We start from the raw sequence: 18031 nt of genomic DNA, 5'->3' as shown, positions 1-18031 counted from the left end.
TACCTTTGTCCAGAACCACATCTATGCAACACTAATCCTGATCCCTTCCAAATTTTTAAATATTGTTGAAGGAGTTGGGCTCCTGTCAAGAACTGGGAACATTCTGCTGAACGCAAGCTGTGTTGCTGTTGATTTGAGTTTGAGCATAACAGGACATTTTCAGGCCTGATGCACTTTAATCCAGATAGCTGATGATCCTGTAGTCTTGACTGTTCAAGTCAAATCTGGATGTCTGGCAAGCAGGTCTCAAAACATCACCTCTGTGAATAATAACAGTACAGTCACCAGATAATAAGCATGCTTGCTAGAACTTACAATTATAGCAGGCTATCTGATTCAGAGCAGATGAACTTTGCTCTTTTTCCCCTACCCCTGATCGTTTTAGTTACTATATCAGTTTCAGTAGACTACACTATGTAGAAGTACAAGGGATGCCTCTTGATTTTTACAGGTTAATTGAATAGCAGCAACAAACTCAAAGAGCTCTTCTTTATCTCCTCTTAAACACTATTTTTATGGAACATTTTATAAAACAGAACTTTCAGTCAGCAACATGCATATGCAAATTCATCGTAAAATATTGCAGTTTTCAATACCTTTAATTTCAGAAGAAGCCTTTAACTATTTGAAAGTAATAAAAGCTTTACAAAAGCCATTTTTACTTGAATAGTGACACTTGTGCAAAGCTTTTGGGGCCTTGACACAATTTTAGCAAAACCATAAATCCACCACAGTTACTTTTCTGGAATGATGCCCGTCTATCTTTCTTCCTTCTTGAAGCATAACCAAAATCCTCTCTAGTCTCCAAATCTGTATGCTCAAATCCCCTAAAATACTTTGGCAAGATGCAGTGATTTTAATTCATATGCATCAGGGAGTAGACCAGTGATAACTATGTGAACTGGAAAATCCTGAACCAATGCTGGAGATTAATTAGCCACATTCAAATTAAAACCCTCCAAGCAACCAATCTCTCAATTTCCAATGCTGTCACAGTGAGAAATACAGATGACAAGTGTTGTCTGTGTTGCTCTGCAGAATGACCCTGGGGGCAGGATCAGAGCTACACCAGCCATCCGTTTGAACTTTCCTACTGGAGCATTTCTGTGGCTGCTTCCAAGTCATCCCATTGGTACTAGAGAGAAGGAAAACCTTAGCAGTCCTGGTGGTTTTGTTATTCTTACCTGCACTGTAGATAAGATGTGCCACTCAGTGTAGCTTTCAGCTGTCCCATCCAACCTTCCACTGATGACCTCCAGAAGAAAGAAAAAAAAAAGCTGCATTTCATCCATTATGCCTGTTGCAAGACTGCGTTAATTTTATAGGCATCCTGAAGTCTGAATTAGTACGTACATGGGACAATATGAATGCCAGCGTAGAAAGCAATGAACTAAATCCTCCCCCAGTTTAACTCTGTACCAGTGCTCCTATAATGAACAGGTATATGATGTTAGATCGAGCTGCTGAGAGCAGTGACACTTAAACTGGGGGCTGTCGCTATAGCTGCTTTTTCTTACTGATTATTTTTCCCTGTAGATGAATTAGTATTTTTATCAGTTAGAATTATTTTTATTTTAGCCTATTGTCCTGGTTTCGGCAGGGATGGAGTTAATTTTCCTCTCAGTAGCCTGTGTGTTTTGGATTTTGTGTGTGAAGAATGTTGATAAAAACACTCTGATGATACGAGTTGTTGTTAATGAGACCAAGGACACTGGCTTTCCAAGTCGCGTTAACGTCTCGTTAACGTGCAGATGCGGGAAGCTGGGCAAAAGACAGACAGAATAATTGATCCAAACTGGCCAAAGAGAGTATTCCATGCCATAAACGTCATGCTCAGTATATAAGTGCAGGTTGCCCATGGGAGGGGGCATCCATTTCATTCTGGCATGCACCCTTGGCATCCTTTTCTTCTCTCTTGCTTGCTGTCATCGTTCCCTCTACCTTGCTAGCTTGCTCTCCCCCCACTTTGCTTGCTGCTTGGTGTCGTTTCTGTGATCACCGCTCAGGACAGGCTGCGTCGGTCATTCAGACATCGGGTGGTGAGATATCATACATTGTACATTTTGTATATTTTGTATATATTAATATCCTTATATTCTGTTATTTTTGTAGTTTTTAGTATTTTAGTAAACTGTTATTATCTCAACCCATAAGTTCTCCTTTCTTCCCAACTTCTCTCCCCCGTCCCGCTGGGTAGGGGAAGGGTGAGTGAGTAACTGTGTGGTGATCCGGGCTAAACCACCACACCTATAAAGCTGCTTTTCCTCTATAAAGAAAACAAGTGCATTACATTTCTGTACAAGTCCAGCATATTTAAGTAACGTCAGAATTGAGCTAAGCAAGTAGTACTAATACACCAAAACAATCTTTACTGGTTGCTACTAAAAGGCCATGGCAGATCTTGTATTTGTCTCCTTTTTGAGTTCATTGTAACATTTGCATTAAAACAACCCAGCCCCACATATAGCACTGCCTTGCATTTAATTCTGTCCTTAGAGGAACATTATAGAAGTCAGCAAGGTTACTTAACGCATCCCTGGAAGAAGCTCCAATAATATACCCAAGGTCACTGCTTCTTTCAATAGGAATGCTTTCATCCTAATGAAGATAAATATGAACGTATTAATTGAATTAACTGAAATGTATTCATTTTTTACTCTAAACAGTCTCCTTAATGAGTTATTTTCAGAGGAGCATAAGAATGTAAAAGATCAACAGTCTATGATAAAGACCTTCAAATTCAACTGTTACTTAATCATCAGTTTTCATCCTATCTGCCATTTTGTCCATGAGCAAAATAAAAATAACTTTCTAACATCCCTGAATAAAAGTGTCCTAGGCAGCTGATTAAATTTATATTCCAGTGTAGAAAGCAAGACCGGATCCCTCCTCTCCAGTAGAGAAGTCAGCATAATAAGAATTATGCTAAATTTAGCATATATTGATAAAATTGTCTTTTCATGTGCAGAAATGTGCCTACAACTTGAGCTTGAACAGAGAAATTAAATGAAGCTTTCTTTGCATCCCTCAATTTATTTTTAGCACAAATCTAGAAAGATTGATTAGAAACACTGAGATTAGGATTTGGTCTGCTGTATTTCAGGGAGTGGAAAACAAGGTTGATTTACACAGGTTGTGTGGGAAGGAATGGTAGTTATTTTAATGTCTGCCAAATTCCCTGTGAGGGTCCTGCTTAGCAGACCTGGTCGAAAAAGCAGGCTCCTTGGCCTCCTATTTCTTGCCATAAAGGCCAACCCTGCCCCAGAGGGCCCAACCTTCCACAACGAGACCTCTCTGTTCCCTTCCTCCTGTCCATTCACCATTCCTCTCAAGTACTTGCTTCCAGCAGAGCTGCCAACTTCTCCATTTTAGGTCTAATTTTTTCTACCTAAAAAAAAAGCATGTATAATTTTAAAAAGGAGAATACCATAAAATGAGAAAAGTTGTTAAGAAGCAGCTTGAAGCAGTAGCTAATATGTTAAATCTTTGCAGGTGATATGAAGGCTATAAGGACTATTCTATCCTGTGTCCGGACTTTATCGTCAACGTAGAGCAAATGCATACCATTTATCAAACAAACAAACAAACAAATCTCCAACTTGGTAAAAGGCAAAGTGAAACATTATTTAAAGTAAGAAGGCTTACTTCAGAAAATATATTCTGTCAGCCAAAATGCTGGCTCTAAGCCTGAAATGAAGTCATTAATTACTAAAAGCCTGCATCTCATAGGTTCTATAGGGTTACATGCTACATCTTGATGCAGGCGGCTGGCACAAAATATTCTATAAGGCTATTAACACTTACATGAATTTTCAGCATGAGCTCTGGCTTTGTAATTACCAGTTGTCTTATTAATTTTCAGTCCAGTGGTGAGCACTGATAGGTTTAGTCCTCTGTTTTGACAGGAAAAGCACAAGGGTTTTTTTTTTTATGTGTCTGGGTACTTTCTCAATGTTGGTAAATGCCTTCCTGTCTTGGTAAATTAGCAAGGGACTAGACTGAAATAGCACTTTACAAGGAAAAAAAGTTACGAACTAATAGAAACACTAAGTTTCACACTTAACTGAAGATTAAGCCAGTGCAGCTAAATAGAACAGAAAAGTACTGGATAATCTTTTCTAAAACAAGAGAAAAAGTATTTTATGCCAGGTAGACTTCTAAAGCATCTTTTACCCAGTTGTATCTCAACAATTTCCAGAAAAGCAGTGAGTGATACGACCAGCACTTACTTTGTGTGACTCCCACCTCTAAAGGACAGTTGTGTGAACTGTGAGACGTTTTGCCAAGGCATTAGTTTTAATTTGTTTGTGCTTCTCCTGCTGCTTTTTTTAGTTTGTCTGTAGTTTGTCAGAGAAAACTGTGTTTTCTCTGTCATTTGTGTTTATTTTCTTTAAAATATAACTTGTCTGCTACAAGAAAGTAGATGAAACTTAAAAACCAAAGTTAAATTATATTATAAGACAACAGAAGCATTACAAAGGAGAGCTGTATCAGAAGAAAGACAGAGCCTTACACTTTTCATATTCGTCTTTTTCCTTTACACTGGACTTTTCCATCCTTAACTATTCTTTTGTGCTTGAAATTAAAAGAATATAAAAATCTTTACTGAATGAAAACAATTGACATAAAAGAGTGTGCTATTGTTAATTTTTTAATAAAAAGCCACAGGCCCCCAGCTGCATATTTCCATGTGAGGATAAAAATGTTGTGCAAGAGAATATACAAGTAGACTTAAAGAAAGATAGAATTATCTGGGGAATTTTTCTGTATGCCAGTGCACATCTCTACAGAATCTGGAAAATTAATTTCCAAAGAATCAAAAAAAAAAAAAAAAAAAAAAGAAAAAAAATCCCATTCACAAGTTGCAGCCAAAACACGCTTTTCCATCATATCTTGACAGTAGTTCTCATTTGGACACATGCATGAGGTGGCATTCCTTTTAGGGACTGGTGAATTATTTTCCACACACTAACAGTTCCCTAGATGGGCAACTAGACAAAGGACAAAACAGCTTCATCTATATCAGATGTATGTTCACCATTCTCTGCTTACTTACTTGAAATATTCAGCTTATGCCAGGATTCTTGCACACATTTGTTCAAGAGTTGCAGGGGTTGAGTCTTTCAAGCTTTGAAGGCCAAGGCAGTGTACAGCCGCAAAATTACAAAACCCAAGATGTAAGGACCAAAGAGCTACCAGGTAGAGTCCTAAGCCTGTATTTGTCACCGTGTACCAGTAACACATTATTGACTGAAAGCTTACTTGCATACATAGAGGCAAGGGTAATTGATTGAATTACTATGATGAGCATCCATTTATGTAAGGTACACCGATTGTGTACCTTACATAAATCACAGTCTTGCTAACCCACAAATTAAAAGGTCATGAGATTATTTCAAAGTTATTAGGACATTTAGCTTTTATTTTTGTTTGGTTCTTCACCTCCTCCCTGCAGATTCTTCATGATTATACGTGCAACCATACCATGGCAATTTTGGCTACTCTTTGGTCCTTTTTAGATCTGAAAATATGCCCCTCTTTATATAATTATCTACAGCTAACAGAAGAAGCCCCTGTTACTTGTACACTGTCAAAACAAAATTGTTTTGTATGATTTCTTACACAGAAATCTCAGCTTCATAGATTAACCTCAGTCTTAGCAATGAGGTCTTTACATTAAAGTAGGACATCACGGGCTTATTCAGTTATTATATTCCATCAGGTTTGTTTGGACCAGAAAATTAAAGCAAGAATGACAGATATGTTTAAGCTGTATTGTTATTTTGGGTGTTTTATATTAATCATCTAAATGGTGAATTATTACTTTATGAAAATAATTAAACCTGTATATAAACTTAAGGTATGTATATAATAAATGGTTAGTTTAGCATTCTGGTATAAATAAATATACTTTTTCTTGAGAGTCTCCATATTTTAAGTATTTAGTTACTAAATACTTGCATAATTCAACCACTCAATGAAAATGAAAATGAGAATTGTGATATAAACACCTTTGCTCATACACATTCACTAAAAATTTGAAAACTCACTGTTCAGAGTTGTAGCTGCAATCTTACAAATTAAACAGCAGAAACCTGCAAAGACCAGTAGGTCAAATTTCTTGGTAACTGTCCTTTCAGTAAAAGCTGCCGACTTCCTGACATCTTCAGATTTGTCAAAATACATTATCACAAAGCAAGCGTAGCCCTTGTAACTCTTTCTGTCTATAAAGAATCAGAGAGGGAGTTTTGTGCCTATGGCTTGAAAATAAGGCATGCAGTGAGTGCACACATTTATCTTAGTCAAAGCTGTGATGAGATAAATCAAGGGGGTTTTGTACACATGGAAATCTATAATCCACAATATTCCCAGCAGATTGTATGTAAATGAAATTCTTTCCTGGTTTTGCAAATGTCAGTAACGGTATTTTATCATTTTAGAAAACATACACACATACCAGTACAGTAGAATGCCAAAAAGCACAGGTAGATTTCCACATGTATTCACTAACGATATTTTCAAATCTATGAAAAATCTTCCCTGTACACATACCAACAGCACTCCTACACAGTTCCTATACTCACATGGAGACACTGATACAAACTGGATGTCACTTACATAAGCCTGTGGTAATACACACACTAAAGGTTTCCCTCTGCAGCTTTCACAGCAATGACAGACAGCAAGAGCCCTGCCTCATTGCGTTGCTTTTTGCAGCCTTCAGCAAACCCAGAGCACTGCCTCTGGATGGCCTCAGCCCAAGCCCTGGGAGACCATTGGACCTATAGATCCTACTACACTGACAAGACATGAAATCCCACCAAGGAAAAAAAAGCACTAGGGTCTTGACTGTTCTGCTGCATAAAGCCTCTTTTCAGCAGCCACCTGAAAGAAAACAGGCTCTATGCCACATGTGCAGACCTGAATGGAAAAGAGGTTCTTAGCAGTCACCATCTAAAGGCATAAAATGCGCAAAGAGAAGCTGGAAAACAATTTAAATATGAAAACTACTACTAAAAGGCACATGAAATATTGACAAAGAACATTTAATCACTTTTTTTTTAATTTAAAAGCACATAGTCAAAACTTCCTATTTAGCAACTCAGTACATGAAGGAGACCAAAATTAAACATATTTGACTGTTTTGTCCTAGCAGATATAAATAAGTTCAAAATGCTTCAGAACAATGATTTGGGCCAATATGAATCTAAACAAAGATTAATACTGCTCAGAAGAAATTTAAAAAATAAGACAGTGAGGCTTTTTGTCCTGGAAGAACTGTTGATAAATCCAAACCACTCTAATTTATTTGAAAAATAAGTCTATCCAAAATATTTAAAATGAGTAGATGTAAATCAAAATAATACTTTCTGTAACTTTTGAGATTTCTTGGAGCAATAATAAATTGAGCCAACCATTCCTTAATATCAGAGGCATTATTAGGTACACTAAAGGAAGCGCCCTTTTGCACAAGAATTAAGAAGCTTGCTTAAGGTCACACAATCAGACACAACCATTAACTGTAACTAAATCTTCACAATCTGCTTTAATTAGTAGCTTGACCTTCCCAGACATGAAAAATCACAGTCTCCTCTGCCACTGAATTATTTTTCAATTTGATAAATCTGAATTAACAGTATGTGCTATTCATGGGTGTCATCTATGGAGGCAGATTTGATACAGATGCTCCTAATATTCTTTATTCCCCTTGTATTTCATCTGTATGAATCACTGCCTGGCTAGGCACCATCTGTCCTTTGTCCTCTGTTGCCAGAATGGGTCACTTCAGGAGCAAAAAAAAGGCCATGTCAGAATTTCCTAAACAATGCAAATTCTGAGCTTAAGGCACCACAGCTACTTAAAGACTGGGATTAAATCACTGTTTAGACTCCTCCCTATTCAAAATACTTTGGGTTTATTACATCTTTCAATATAGGACTCTTTTTCCAGAACCTCTGTAGTTCTCCTGGCCCTTTTTTGAACATCTTTCCAGCATGAACTACTAGGCTGAACTACGACACAGACACATGGAAATTACGGGCCCCAGACCTCAATGCCAGTATTTCTGTTATACTCTCACAAACACGCAGTGCAAAAATAGCAACATCTAATTGTACCTTCTTCAGGTTAGTATCCTGTTTACACATCCAAGAATTTCATTTGCCCCATGACCTCAGGCTTGCACTGGCAGTTCATGTTGAATTGGTTGTTTATTGTACTATATGAGCATGAATCTCTCTAAGTGAAACACACTGCTCTGTAATATGGACCTCCTTTTACAATTTAGTATTCCATCTATTTCTATCATTTGCAAATTTTAAGTAATACTTTTCTCCATAACCTTGTTGAGAACAATGGATTTAGCCATGTATTTTTGTAGTTTACTTCTTTGATGTTTCTGTCTGCCTACAAAGAGTGCAAGCAAAGAAGAGATTTTTAGGGCAGGAAAAAAAAAAAGCAGTAAAAGGATAAACTACTCAACAGAGAGTACCAAGGATTCTTTAAAAGATGAGTGCAGAGGCTGTTAATCAGGAAATCAAATGTGTCCAACCACATTAAAATATATATATTCTCACAAGGCCAGAGCCTAGCAAAGAGACATTAAATTGTTAAAGAGGGTGGCTGTTGTCAGGAGTTGCACAGGATGGAAACAGAAGAAGAGAGCAGCCAGATCCAGGCTAAAGGACATACTAAATTCAGCTGTGAATTCCTTCTGGCGGGGACCTTTGTTCTGTACTCATCAGATCATGGGTCCATAACTGCAGTCTGCAGAGACAACGTTTGTAGCAATGAAAGAGACTGCCCAGCTCCAGTGAATGCCTCCCTGTTCACCCAGCTGGGTCATCCCACAATCTGAGCACTGTGTTGTTTCTTCCACCAAAATCTGAAGTACTTGTGCAGTCATGTGATTATCTAATTTACTACCTACTTTAATTTTAAGACGCTAATTGCCCCCATCACCTACTACTGTGAGAAAATGGCACTGTGTATTGCAGATCAATACACACCCAAGGGCCAGCAATCATAGAATGGTTTGGATTGAAAGGGACCTTCAAAGGTCATCTAGTTCCAACCCCCCTGCAAGGTTGCTCACAGCCCTGTCCAACCCAGCCTTGAATGTTTCCAGGGATGGGGCAGCCACCACCTCTTTGGGCAACCTGGTGTTTGGTGTTCTACCACCCTCACAGTAAAGAATTTCTTCCTTATATCTAGTCTAAATCTACCCTCTTTTAGTTTAAAACCATTACCCCTCGTCCTATTGCAACAGGCCCTAGTAAAACAGTTTCTCCCCGTCTTTCCTGTAGGCCCCCTTTAGGTACTACAAGGCCGCTATAAAGATCTCCCTGGAGCCTTCTCTTCTCCAGGCTGAACAGCCCCAACTCTCTCAGCCTGTCCTCATAGGAAAGGTGCTCCAGCCCTCTGATCATCTTTGTGGCCTCCTCTGGACATGCTTCAGCAGGTCCATGTCCTTCTTATGTTGGGGGCTCCAGAGCTGGACACAGTACTCCAGGTGGGGTCTCACCAGAGCAGAAGGGGCAGAATCACCTCCCTGGACCTGCTGGCCACCCTTCTTTTGATGCAGCCCAGGATGTGGTTGGCTTTCTGGGCTGCTAGCACACATTACCGGCTCACGCTGAGCAACACCTCACCCCACTTTATTCACTCACACACACCGGCCTGTTAACACTCCTGGCCCCTTCCAGCGCGGAGGAGCTCTCCCCTAGCCGGCCCCGGCACTCGCTGCATTGTCAGGGCTCTCCATGAGGAGGCGGTTTAGGCGGCTGACGTCCATGCCCCATGCCCTCCTACACAGGGGCAACCCTCCCTGCCCAAGCTGGCGGAGGGGGGGTCTCTCTCCCAAGCGGCGAGCAACCGGCTCAGGGCACGCGGCGCCACCGCCAACGGCCGCAGAGGCGGGAAGAGAGGGAGGGCAGCGCAGCGCGCGCACCTGCGGCGGGAAGCGGGAAGGCCAGGCCCCTCGGGCGGGCGCGCGCGGCCCCAGCTGCTCCGGGGGCGGGGAGGCTGCGGGGGGGCGGGGAAGCTGCGGGCGGGCGGGCGGAGCTGCCCGGTGACGCGGGGCTGCGCGGAGCAAACAGCACGGCGGCAGCCCGGTAACCGGGCACGGCCGCCCCATTGCTGGTGCTCCCGCTCGGTCTTCAGCCTCCCTGCCCGGTGCTGGGCGGAACGGACGGGGAAGACGGGAGGCTGGCGCCGCTTCGCGCAGCAGCCCCGAGGGGTTGACGCCGCGGCGGGTGGGGGACGGCGGCGATAGGAAGCGCCTGGGGCGGGAGCAGCCGCCTAGGGCCAGCGGTTCGCGTCCCGGGCGCCCTCGGCGGCGGCTCCGCGGTAGGGACGGTGCCTGCGGAAGCCGAGCGGCGGCGGGGGCCGGGCGGTGAAGATGGCGACCCCGGGGATGGGCTGGCAGCAGCCGCAGCACAGCTACGGCGGCGGCGGCTCCGCGCCCGGCTCGGGAAAACTCGGCTCCGGCTCAGCCCAGCCGGGGCTGGGCGCCGAGCACAGCCCGGACCTGCATTTCAAAATGAGCAAGAAGATCGCCCAGCTGACGAAGGTGAGGAAGCCGCCTCCCCGCCGGGGCCTCCTTCTATTTGTTCCTCATTTGTGGTTGGTTTCCCTTCGCTTCTTGCCAGCTCCGAGGCAGCGGAGAGGCCGAAGAGAGGCCGGCCGTCGGGGTCGATGTGGGAGCCGGATGAGGTGCGGCCGGGTTTGTACCCCCGGAGGCCGGGCCTGCGGCGGCCGCCTCGCCCCGGGGAACCGGAGCGCGTCGTGCCGGGCTCCTGCGGGGAAGGCGCCGGCATCCCGCAACCGCCGTCGCCGGGAACAGCGGGTATTAGGGACGAACCGCTCACGGAAAATGCCGCAGTTCCCGGTTTGCTGGGACCAAATTCCGGCTGGCGCAGCCGGGTGTGGGGGGCGATCCCCGATGGCTGGGCTGGTACCTGCTATGTACGCTATGGAAATTGTCGCTTCTCTTCTAGCTCTTCTGTAAGCCGTCCTCAGAGTCTTTTCCAAGGGAGGGATTCAGGTGATGCTTGCTTTCCTTTTGCTGAAAGTAAGTACTCTTATTTAAGGTGTCTAGTAACACCTTAAATGCCTTAGATGGTGAGGACAAAGTGTGAGACTATCTCTGCTCTTTTATTGCTGATTGAACAGTTTTCATGATCTCATCTCTAGTATAGAAAATACATAGTCTCCTTGGTAAAGGCTGGGGTTGAACTACAGGGCATTTTAAAAACACGTTGTTAGGGCTTGTAGTTCCTGTGTTTCAGATGTGGTTGTAGCTATGGTTTACTTAGAATAACTTAAATAAATGCTTTGGTGCTGTAATCCCTCTTGTATGACACTCAAGCATTGCTTAGGAAATGGAAGGCAGATTATATCTGTTAAAGAGAAAGCAGAAGAAATAATTTCTGTTGAGAGTTACATAGCTTAAAGCATTTAAAGGCAATTTAAAAAACACTGTGGGAACTGCTAGTATTCTTCAAATGTATGCTAAAATGAATGAAGGTGACATTTCATTGGAGCTAAGAACGAAGACTGCTGGCAATCTCACAAGGGAGACAGTTCATATTTATGCACAGTTGATGCACCGTCAACCAGTTAAAAGTAGTTTTTGTCATGGAGCATCGTGCACCTTGGTGCACTGGAAAACTGATGACTGAGGGTATTTTGTCTTGTCTTTGAATTCAGAGTCAGATTTCGTTATATGTTAACATCAGTTGAACTAAAATTGTAATATCATAAGGAGAAAAGTGGAATTAAAATAAACTGAAGAATCTCTTTGGTTTTACTTGATATGCCTACAAAGGATAAATTAAAGTATTAAAGATATTACTGCAGACTTGCGCGCCTTGAAATGTTCAAAAAGCACCTGGAGACCATAAATGTATTTTAGACTTACTTTGCACATGCAATAGGCCTTAAGATAGTATTTTTTAAGAATTAATTTTTATATGTGCGTGTGTGTCCTTTGATATATTTTTTCCTCTTTCTCTAGGAATTTACACAGCAGTTTGTAGCTGATTTCAGAAACAGTGTTCCAATTCTGTTGTGAAGTAATTTGTGTGTACCCATGAGTTCCACATCATTGGGCACGTGCCCTGTGCTCTCCAAGTTACTGTGTGTCAGAGATCTTGAGGTGGATTCTGAGGTGGATGTGAGTTAAAAATGCATTTAAATGCATGGGGCCAGAATGTACTGAACTTCTGTACTGGAAAACAGGAAGAGAGTGAAAGTAAATACTGTGTTTTTTCATAAGTTGTTATGATCCATAGTAGAGTTCTAAAAATCTAGAAATTGTGTGCAGTGTTGCCAAAGACTTCAGAGTAGTGTGAATAAAAGCTATGAGTTGTCTTTTGCTTGTGTATTTACAATAACTGTAAACTATGTGCTTGTACAAGGAGTTTAGATGTGAATTAGAATTTTGCAGGACTGGAATCTTGGATTTGTTTCCCAGTGACTTGCAGATTCTGGTGGTATTTTGGTTTTTGTCGTTTTGTTCTGTTTTCCAATTTTAGGGAGAAACTTGGAAAATCAGCTGATCTTTGTACTGACTGAAGGTCCAGAGTGAAGAACAGTATTTTACATGTAAACCAGGATGTGAAATAACAATACTTCTCTTGCACATATTGCACAATGCAATTAAGAATTTAAAGATTAAGATAAAAACTGCTCTGTAGCATTAATTTCATTGAGGTAGAGGTACACATTTTGACAGTGTTGTTAGAGGGTTCAGGTCCTGCATTTCTCTTTGTTCCTTGACATTTCAGAAAGGGAGCCTTTAAAGAAGTACAGAAACTTCTGGGTAGAGTATAATCTAAACTTGCTAACCTGCTCTAGAATCTGAAGCCTGATTCAATAGATGGCTGAAGAAATTTAATCCTTGAGAAAGGACTCCAGCTATAGGGGAAAAATATAAATGTGATACTTAATTTCTATAAGTGAGAGTTAACTGACAGAGAAGAATTAACTTGACCTTGCAGAAGGCTTTTGGAAATAAGCTGATGCGAAAAAGATACTAGGATATTTCTGTGAAGGTCTTCTGACCAAATTCTGCTGTTCTAGTTTTGTCAAATACTTACTAACTTACGTGTATAGAATTCCTCTTCAGTAATCTAGGAACTTCTTATTAAGAATCGGCCAAGTGCAAGGTCCTGCACGTGAATCAGGGCAATCTCAAGCACAAATACAGGCTGGGCGGAGAATGGATTGAGAGAAGCCCTGAGGAGAAGGACTTGGGAGTGCTGGTGACGAGAAGCTCAACATGAGCAGGCAATGTGTGCTAGCAGCATAGAAAGCCAACTGCATCCTAGGCTGCATCACAAGAAGTGTGGCCAGCAGGTCAAGGGAGGTGTTTTTTCCCCCTCTGTTCCACTCTTGTGAGACCCCACCTGGAGTGCTGCATCCAGCTCTGGAGCCCCCAACAGAAGAAGGACATGGACCTGTTGGAGTGAGTCCAGAGGAGGCCACGAAGATGATCAGAGGGCTGGAGCACCTCTCCTGTGAGGACAGGCTGAGAGAGTTGGGGCTGTTCAGCCTGGAGAAGAGAAGGAGACCTTATAGCGGCCTTGTAGTACCTAAAGGGGGCCTACAAGAAAGATGAGGAGAAACTCTTCAGTAGGGCCTGTTGCAATAGGACAAGGGGTAATGGTTTTAAAATAGAGGGAGGCTGATTCAGGCTTGATACAAGGAAAAAAAAATTTTACAATGAGGGTTATAGGACACTGGACCAGGTTGCCCAAAGAGGTGGTGGGTGCCCCATCCCTGGAAACATTTAAGGCCAGGTTGGATGAGGCTCTGAGCAACCTGATCTGGTTGGGGATGTCCCTGCTTCTTGCAAGGGGGTTGGACCAGATGACCTTTAAAGGTCCCTTCCAACCCAAACTATTCTGTGATTCTCATACCGCTTCTTAATTGTGCTTCTCAAATTGTTTAATGTCTTATATAATGAGACACTTCTTGCATGCCTTCCAACTGTTTTTCCCTTTTATTTTTTTTTTGTCTTCCAACTCTTATCTAAGACTGCCTTGAAGAGATACTAAGTCTCTCAGTGGATTTAGAGCTGAAGTCTGTCACTTTACCAGGTTAAAACAAACCCACCAATACAGTATAGTAAAAGGAAATCTAAATATGCATGGGACGTTGCCAAAGGGATACACATAGTTAAGTTATCCAGACAGCTTCTGTCTTCTGACAAAAGAAATATGACTTAATAGTTTATTTTTTGCCTATCCTCGTAGTTTGTTTTACGAGCTGTGAGTAGCAGCAGAAAAAAATTATTTTCCCCACAGAAGATGCCGGTCACTTGTGAAGTAAATGTAAAATTCCAAAATTAGGATTCCTCTGTTATGTTTTTTAATTACTTAAGGAGAATCCAATGTTTCCATGAAAATAATACAGGAACATAAAGAAAAAGGTGAATTTTTTTTAATAACCTTATTTAATCAATAATTCAGGGTGAGGCAAAATAAGATACAAATACATTTTACTAAGTGCAACACTTCTGAAGTGCTTAACTGTATTTTTTTTTATTGGAGGGGAGGGGGAAGACTTCTTGATTTAACTTTAATATGCTTAATTTACAGGGGAATGTAAAACAAGTAGTTAGACATGCATCTTTAAAAAATAAGATGATACTCTGTCCTGTTTAAAGACTGTGGTATCTTGTAACTGAAGCAATTTTAAGTCTTCCTCTTCAGTATAAGCTCCTTATTTTTAGGCATTTTGAAAGATCTGTGTACCAGTTTGGGGATAAAGCAGCATCTGACACAAAGATTAAAGCCAACAAGAAACAAATTGCGATTATGAGATTGCATATATGTGTGTACTGCATGCTGGAGTGCTAATGTAGTATTGAATTATGCCTGCTACAGATGAAAATATGCATATATATTTTATTAGTTTGCATAAGACAACTAGAATAGAAAACAAAAAGCAAGTTGCTGCTATGCTTACATCAGTAGGGGATAATGGGATTAGTTTTTATAATTGCCAGAGGAGTACAAGTTTAAGCTTTTTTTTTTTTTTTTTTTTTGTGCTGTAGTTTGCAGCTTGAACACTTGCAATTGAGAAATCCATATCCTGAATGTATCTGCAAAGTCTGTTGTGCAAGCTTTGTGACATCAACACAAATCTTTGACTTTTATGGAGTAACTGCATAATCTGCACTGGGATTATGCAATGAGAGTCTTCAGCATTGATTTGGTTGCATTATATTGGTTGCAGAAGTTTTACGTTAATTGGAAGAAGAATCTGTAAGTGCTATGCAGACGATACATACCCTACAGTTCGTTTTCTTTTCTGTCTTCCTGAGTTAGAGAGAAGTACTTAGAGAATAGATGTTAATGTGGTAGTTAGCTCAGTAAGTTGCTTGGGGATGTAGATAGTAAATTTATTTCAAAGAATAAAGAGCAAATTTGCTGACCTTTAATTCATATACTTATGCTTCTTACTGTGTGGACTTTTTTTTTTTTTTTGCTGAGATGGTTAAAGGTGTCCCTCAGCAGTACTGTGGAAGTAAGAGCTGTAGGGTTTAACTTATATTAATGATTCTTAACAAAATGTTTCCACTGAAATTTTGTCCATTTTTATTTGGAAGTATTGTCCTTCAGGAAACAAAACAAGCTCTTGCAGAAGGTTCATTATGCATAGGATTATAAGAAAACTTAAAAGAAGAGCCCTTAAAAATAGGGAAGAAATTAGAATCTAAAAAACCCTGTAGAACTGTTTTGATTTTAGCTGTCATCATGTGGTAGTTGATGCGGTTAACAGTTTTCTGAAAACTTGGGATTTAGTTTTTTAAGCAACCTTATGTCATCTCTCCAATGTGTGTTAACATTGGCAGCAGGCCAGTATTTGCTAGCAGTTCTAGGATTGCATGCAAAGGACTGAAATTTTGAGGCAGATGAGATTTGAGTACGTATTTGAATGTCAAATTTTTTGCATATGCTTCTGACTGGTAATGTAGGAATAAATGTTATGTTTTGTTATTACAGAAAAATAGTTCTCAAAGACTAGAAAATGTAATATTATGCATTCAATTCCTTTACATTTCTCTGGAGATACTTAATTTTGGTTTGTGTTAATTATTCCAAAGATAGCTGCAGTCCTCTAAGAAGGGAGAGACTGAAGGTAGGAACTGAGCAAGTTAGAAAGACAATATTTCTGAAGCAGATATATTAAGATTTTCCTTTTTTTTTAGTCATGCTGGTATAGTCTCTCCATCTTCCCTTTCTGACTCTGTCCATGTAGTGTTCTGACTGGGTCTGTGTTCTGCAGTAGTTATGGTCTTAGCAAGGGATGTTCACAGAAGTTTTCTGTACCTATGATGGTATGAAGACAAAGGTGGGATTGGGTAAAAATAACATATCTTTAATACCCCTAGGTATAGTTTAGAAAGAGTAGGTAGAGCTTTCAGACTCTCAAAATCTCCTTCAGACCTTAAGTAAAATCAGCAGTTATTGTCTTTGTCTGAATACTTGCTAGTTGAAGCACTTAAAATTGCTTCAAAGCAGCTGTGGCTTCTCATTTAGACCTGAAGAGGTCTTTCTTACCTTGCATGTTTTGTAGGACAAAAATTATGTAATTTGATGTTTTATTGTTGGTGTTAATATGCTATTTGTCTCTGAAAGATGAGATCAGGAATCTTTTAAAAAAAAAAAAAAAAAAAAAAAAAGACACCCCCCCAAAAAAAAAGATTAAGAGTCCTGATATGAAGTATGAGGGCTCTTATTTAATCCTGGTTTTTTTCCCCAGTCAGGACTACTTGAAAAAAAAATTATTATTCTGATACTTTGAAGACCTCAGGACCATCCCTTGAATGCTGCTTCCATTCATTATCATTGCACAGCTAGCTATAAGGTGAGACTGCGGGGGTGCTGTATAGAGCTGGTAAGGGTATATTTTAGAGCTCATTGTTGTGGTATGTGTGAATTAGGTCAATGACTTTACTGTCTTTCACAAGACATCAAGAAGAAAGAAGTAGGACAATAACGATTTTTTTTATATATTAAAAAAATTACTCAAATGAAATTCCTTTCCTCTCCACCTGCATAGTCTTAATGGTTGACTAGTAACTCTGAGTTCTTCTGAGACCACTGACAGTTTAATGTTCTAAAGATTTTCTGTGTGTGTGTGTAATTTAAAGTGTGATGTTGTTGAAAATCTGATCACACATTCACATAAGCTACTAGTCTAAAATGCCTCTTTAATATGCTCATGCATATATTAACTTCTCTGAGATTGTTTTGATTTCTGTTGGTTTTGGTTTTTGGTTTTTTTTTTTTTTTCACGTTTTACAAACATCCAAAAGAATAATCAAAATTAAGAGTTAAATAAAGTGAGGGAGAGGATGAATAGTATGACATGGTGCTTAGGGACATGGCTTAGTGGTAGACTTGACAATGTTAGGTTTACAGTTGGACTTGATTATCTTAAGGATCTTTTTCAACCTAAATGATTCTGTGATTCTACAAGTATCCTCTTGCTCTATGCTTATTCTTATTTATTGCTATAATTAAATAGTATAGAATTACAAGGAGCTGGAAAACTCTTAGATGTTATTGCTCTGGTATGTATTTCAGCTGCTAAATCTGATAGATCAGTACATTGAGGATATTTAAAGAGAACCTGAAAGTTGAGGATTTTGGTATAAAGTTCAATGCTATCAACATGTCAAAATTGTAAAAGAACTATCGTGCAGGGCACAAGCGAATCCTGATATAACAACATCTATGAAGTTTAAAATGTGTTAACGTTTAGCTGCTTTTTACATATAATTATTTAAGTCCTATGAAAAGATTAAGAAATATTTGACATTTTGTTTGATTTCGGGTTTTGGTTTTTTTTTGCTATTGTTGTTAGTTTTCAGAAGAGTATTGCATTATGAAAGAAGGCTTTTGCTATTTCCTTAATTTTGATAAGATCAAGAAAGTGCCAGTTCAGAGTTAAGAACATAATACTGAAATGCTTTGCTCCAGATGCAGAAGTTGTAAACAGGAGCGCCTTTTATGTA

At 40.2% G+C, this 18031-nt stretch overlaps 1 protein-coding gene across 2 annotated transcripts in view; it reads left to right on the top strand.

Moving 5' to 3' along the window:
• Positions 1–10399: 10399 nt before the first annotated feature.
• The window catches only part of FAM184A (family with sequence similarity 184 member A), an 81727-nt gene continuing 74095 nt past the window's right edge, over positions 10400–18031 (top strand). For both annotated transcript variants that reach the window (XM_086745150.1, XM_086745148.1), the window contains exon 1: positions 10400–10570. In XM_086745150.1, coding sequence (XP_086601276.1) covers positions 10400–10570 — 171 coding nt within the window. The remainder of the gene's footprint in view (positions 10571–18031) is intronic.

This window comes from Chlamydotis macqueenii, chromosome 3 (genome assembly GCF_036417535.1).
Source record: "Chlamydotis macqueenii isolate bChlMac1 chromosome 3, bChlMac1.mat, whole genome shotgun sequence".
Lineage (NCBI taxonomy): Eukaryota > Metazoa > Chordata > Aves > Otidiformes > Otididae > Chlamydotis > Chlamydotis macqueenii.
Note: the sequence above shows the minus strand (reverse complement) of the source record. Positions and strands in the feature narration are given on the sequence as shown.